Source organism: Pseudomyrmex gracilis, unplaced genomic scaffold, assembly GCF_002006095.1.
Source record: "Pseudomyrmex gracilis isolate BER0280 unplaced genomic scaffold, ASM200609v1 scaffold_2525, whole genome shotgun sequence".
Classification (NCBI taxonomy): Eukaryota; Metazoa; Arthropoda; class Insecta; order Hymenoptera; family Formicidae; genus Pseudomyrmex; species Pseudomyrmex gracilis.
The window spans coordinates 10562-14921 of NW_018023109.1; the positions used below are offsets into that span (position 1 = coordinate 10562).

At 27.9% G+C, this 4360-nt stretch overlaps 1 protein-coding gene across 4 annotated transcripts; it reads left to right on the plus strand.

The window, feature by feature from the left end:
• Window positions 1-580: 580 nt before the first annotated feature.
• Window positions 581-3428, plus strand: LOC109862856 (probable E3 ubiquitin-protein ligase HECTD2). Of its 4 annotated transcripts, XM_020443021.1 has the most exons (4): window positions 583-1037; window positions 1142-1627; window positions 1762-2013; window positions 2488-3428. In XM_020443021.1, the coding sequence occupies exons 1-4, from the start codon at window positions 776-778 to the stop codon at window positions 2829-2831; spliced, it is 1344 nt and encodes a 447-aa protein (XP_020298610.1). In that variant the 5' UTR covers window positions 583-775; the 3' UTR covers window positions 2832-3428. The 4 variants fall into 4 exon arrangements, with proteins under 4 accessions (XP_020298608.1, XP_020298607.1, XP_020298610.1 ...); XM_020443019.1 differs by having other exon boundaries at window positions 581-929; window positions 1762-3428; XM_020443018.1 differs by having other exon boundaries at window positions 582-1037; window positions 1762-3428.
• Window positions 3429-4360: the final 932 nt, after the last annotated feature.

The following is a 4360-nucleotide window of genomic DNA, read 5'->3' on the forward strand; positions in this document are numbered from 1 at the left end:
CTGAATTAAAATAATGCTTACACATAAAAATAATTCTGGATTTTTATTATACTCTAACATAATTTTAATTCAGTGAATTATGTCCAGACATAAATACAAAATCGAAATTTCTTTATGTCTCAAAACAATTTTAATTGATCTAATTAATATTACGTCAAGCCATAAAAATANCTTTAAATTTTTTTTATGTCCTATGACATAATTTTAATTCATCNAATTATTATTATGTTAAAACTAAAAATTACTAAATTGGATTATTATTATGTTGTGACGAAAATAATTCTATGAATTAAAATTATGTCAAGACATAATGAAAATTCAAAATTATTTTTATGTTTAGTCATAATTTTAATTCATCGAATTATTATTATGTCACGAGAAAAAATAATTCCGAATTTTTATTATGTCTAGACATAAAAATAATTCCTAAATTTTATTATGTCCTGACATAATTTTAATTCATGGAATTATTATTATGTCGCAACATAAAAGTAATTGTTTTGTTTTTTTATGTCGTAACATAATTTTAATTCATCAATTTATTATTATGTTCTCACATAATTTTAATTCATCGAATTTCTATTATGTCAGTACATAATTTTAATTCAAGTGTGCTAGAGAACTTACTTTTCTTATATTGGCAGCACTGATGGCGTCAATTTCTACAGTGCATCGCACATTGCTTTCCCGCGTATTTACACAGAACCTTAAATATTTGTTCATCTGTGATATGTGTGTTATGTGTGATCTACGTATAATATATTTTTAAACAAAAATGTCNGATNACACGGAAATAGCTAATCGTTTGTTAAGAATAGCAGCTAGTGCGTCAAACGAATCAACACAAGAAGAACNAGACTTTTCATCCTTGGTGACAGCTACTCGAAGAAATTTCAGAAAAACTGATATATCTAGTCCAAATAGAGGACGTAAGAGAAAGAAGACATTTAACAAGAAAGTAGTTTTAATGAAATTAGCACACGCCGATTTTTTCCCATCCAATGTCGAATTAAAATTTTTGAAACAGAGAGGATTAGGTTTATGTTTATTTTATGTATTAAATGTTTAAGTAAACAGATTTATTTATTTGCAAAAAAAGCCTGAATTGTTTAATGTATCTATATTTTGTGTTTATATTCAGGTGTATCTGATGAGTTGCTCGAAATAGAAAGAGATCGCACGTTTGATGAAATAAAAGAAGATATCATTTCACTTTTTCGTCCTTCTATTCAAAACTTATTACGAATGTGCGGCTTTAGATTGGGAAGAGTTGACAAATCGAAGAAACTCATTATTCTTGGAGATATTCAAAATGGAACTGATTTAGAAAATCAATTGAAGCAAAGCAAACTTATCGTACTTCCTTTGAACGATTTTCCAGACAATCTTCCTCTTATTACAGAATCAAATACTTTTGCTTCTGAAACAGCAAGAAATAGTTCAACGTTGTCTTTAACTCAGAGAAACAGTGATTCTGATACTATTANATTAGAACAAACTTTATCAAGTACTTTGTCACCACAATCTCCAGGAACAAGTGATCTGCCAAGAAGATCAAGAAGAACACAGTTCCGAATAGTTGAAGATGAAGAAGAAAATTCTGATGAAAATAAAGATGATGAATTGTGTAATTAGAATTATAACATTTCATGGTGAACGTATCAAAAGAAATGATTATAAAGACTAGGAGAAATTATTAATTTTTATGTTAGATTTAAGCGTAGTTTTTGTTTAAAAATAATATTAATGATTGAATTTTAGGTGGCAAAGAAGATACTATTGCAGAGAAATGCTTGATATTTCCATGCCTTCCAGAACATGCAGAAGAAATTACTATTGAAGTAAAAAGGAGTAACTGTCTTCACAATTTGATAAATTTATATAAAGATGAATATGTAGTTAATAAGAGGTTGCGAGTCACTTTTGTTGGAGAAATAGGTCTTGATGGAGGTGGCCTTACTAAAGAACTGTTTAATCTTTTTTTTGTTCAATGTGAGGGAATATTTTTTAAAGGTGAGGATTGTATAGTCCCATACTTGGAATTAAACAGACTAAATGAACTAGACAAGTTTGTTACAATTGGACGGATCTTACAGCATATGTTGCTTTTGACAAATCAAATTCCTGTAAAATTATCAAGAATTACATTAATGTTAATTGCAAATTGTGAGCAACAGATTGAATCTGATATGTTAATACAAGAATTATTGCGTTACGTAAATCCGTACTTGCGGAAGATTTTGAAAAAAGCATTGAAGAATTTTAAATCTTTACATGAAAAAGAAACTGAGACTATTCAGGACTTTTTCCAAACACACCGGTTTTTTGCAAAACCAAATCCCGATATATTTTCAGAACAATTAAATATTATTGCCACAGAAATTTTAGTAGAGAAACCTAAAAGGCTCATTGCAAAACTTCGACATGGTGTATCACCTGAAAATCATGCTGATTTCTGGAATAATTGTGATTTTGATGTTCTTTTAGATATGCAAACACCTACTGCGACAAAAATCATTAATTGTTTAGTGACCGACTCTTACTTAACAAATGAAGAAACTGATGTATTGCATTATTTCACAATGTACATTCAATGTCTTGACAAAGATAAGCTGGCAAATTTAGTATTTTTAATTACTGGATCTTTTCTTATGCCTATCAGTATTAATGTACAATTTAATGACACAGTAGGTTTAAGCCAAAGACCAATATTTACTACATGTACCAATACTATAATCTTACCAAAAACGTATGCACATTATAATGATTTGAAAAATGACTTGAATATGTGTTTAAATACAGAAGAAGTCAAAGAATATACCAGCTATTAATCAAGTAATACGTATCAAAATGTCATTTATTATTTACTTAAAAATTTAAATCGAAATATCATGGCTGCGGTCCGTTTTGTGATGAAGCGCACTGTATTTATCTATAGTATACGTTACATATAAATACTACAGATAAATGCGCGTTTAAGCATTAAACGGACCAAAGCCTATGGGCCTCCGCACAAACTCGTTTGTAGCGCGTTACGTTACGTTAAGTACTAACTATAAACTTAGATTCACACGTAAACTAGAACTTTATTCAACGCACAAACAAACTTCACTTAATGTAGCATAATTGTAGTACGTTAAGTTTGTTTGTGCGTTGAATAAAGTTGAAAGTTACCAATCTAAGTTTATGGCAAGTACTTAACATAACGTAACGCGTTACGAAAGAATTTGTGCAAAGGCTTTATATCGTGTTAAGAATGAATAGATTAATATTTATTTATTTGGTTAGTGGTCTTGTGAGACAGTTCTAGTGACAGTTTTCAATTACAGTTTTACGTGATTAGTAGACATAACATATTAAGATATGTACGTGGTAATATTTTAATTTGAAACGATACAAATAAAATATAATGAAACTCTTTGGTGCAATTTTCTGTGCAATTTATTTTCTTTGAGTACTTTTATACTAATGATATGCAATATTCTACGATTGCTGATACAGCGTTAATTTTATATTTAAACTTTTATATTATAAATACTATAACTTTTCCATTTAAACGTTTTTATATATACACAACATTAAGTAAGAACTAAAATATAATTTCTTAAAAGTTTAAATATAAAATTAACGCTGTATCACTCATAACTTGGTATGCGTAAAACTTGCACTGTATTTTATTAAAAAATAAGGATTATACTTAAAATAAAGATTATACGTAATGTTATATAATTTAATAAATTACTTTTGTAGACGAAAATAGATAATTATTCTTTTTATTCCAATTATTTGTTATTTCTTTTTAATTACATATTATATAATCAATTAAATGTTAATTTTGCGTACGTTAATTTCTTCGCAATAATTAACGTACGAGATGTTAAGTACTAGTAAAGATCTGCGAATGAGCGTGCATCTACGTGCAAAATGACACTCCTCGGGAAAAATGGATTAGATCTCATTTAAATCTATCGAGATAAAAAAATGGAAAACTAGATCTAATTAGATCCAAACTAAATCTAAATAGATATAAAGTAGATCTAAATAGATACAAGAGATATCTAAATAGATCTATGTAAATTGACACTTTACTTTTTCTTAGATCTACTATTCTTAGATCTACTTTATATCTACTCAGATCTACTATATTAGATCACCTCAGATCTGTTTAGATCTGCTTAGATCTAAGTAGATCTGAGTAGATCTAATATATTAGATCTGAGGAGATCTAAAGTAGATCTAAGAATAAATAAAGTATCAATTTACATAGATCTATTTAGATATCTCTTGTATCTATTTAGATCTACTTTATATCTATTTAGATTTAATTTGGATCTGATTAAATCTATTTTTCCGTTTTTTT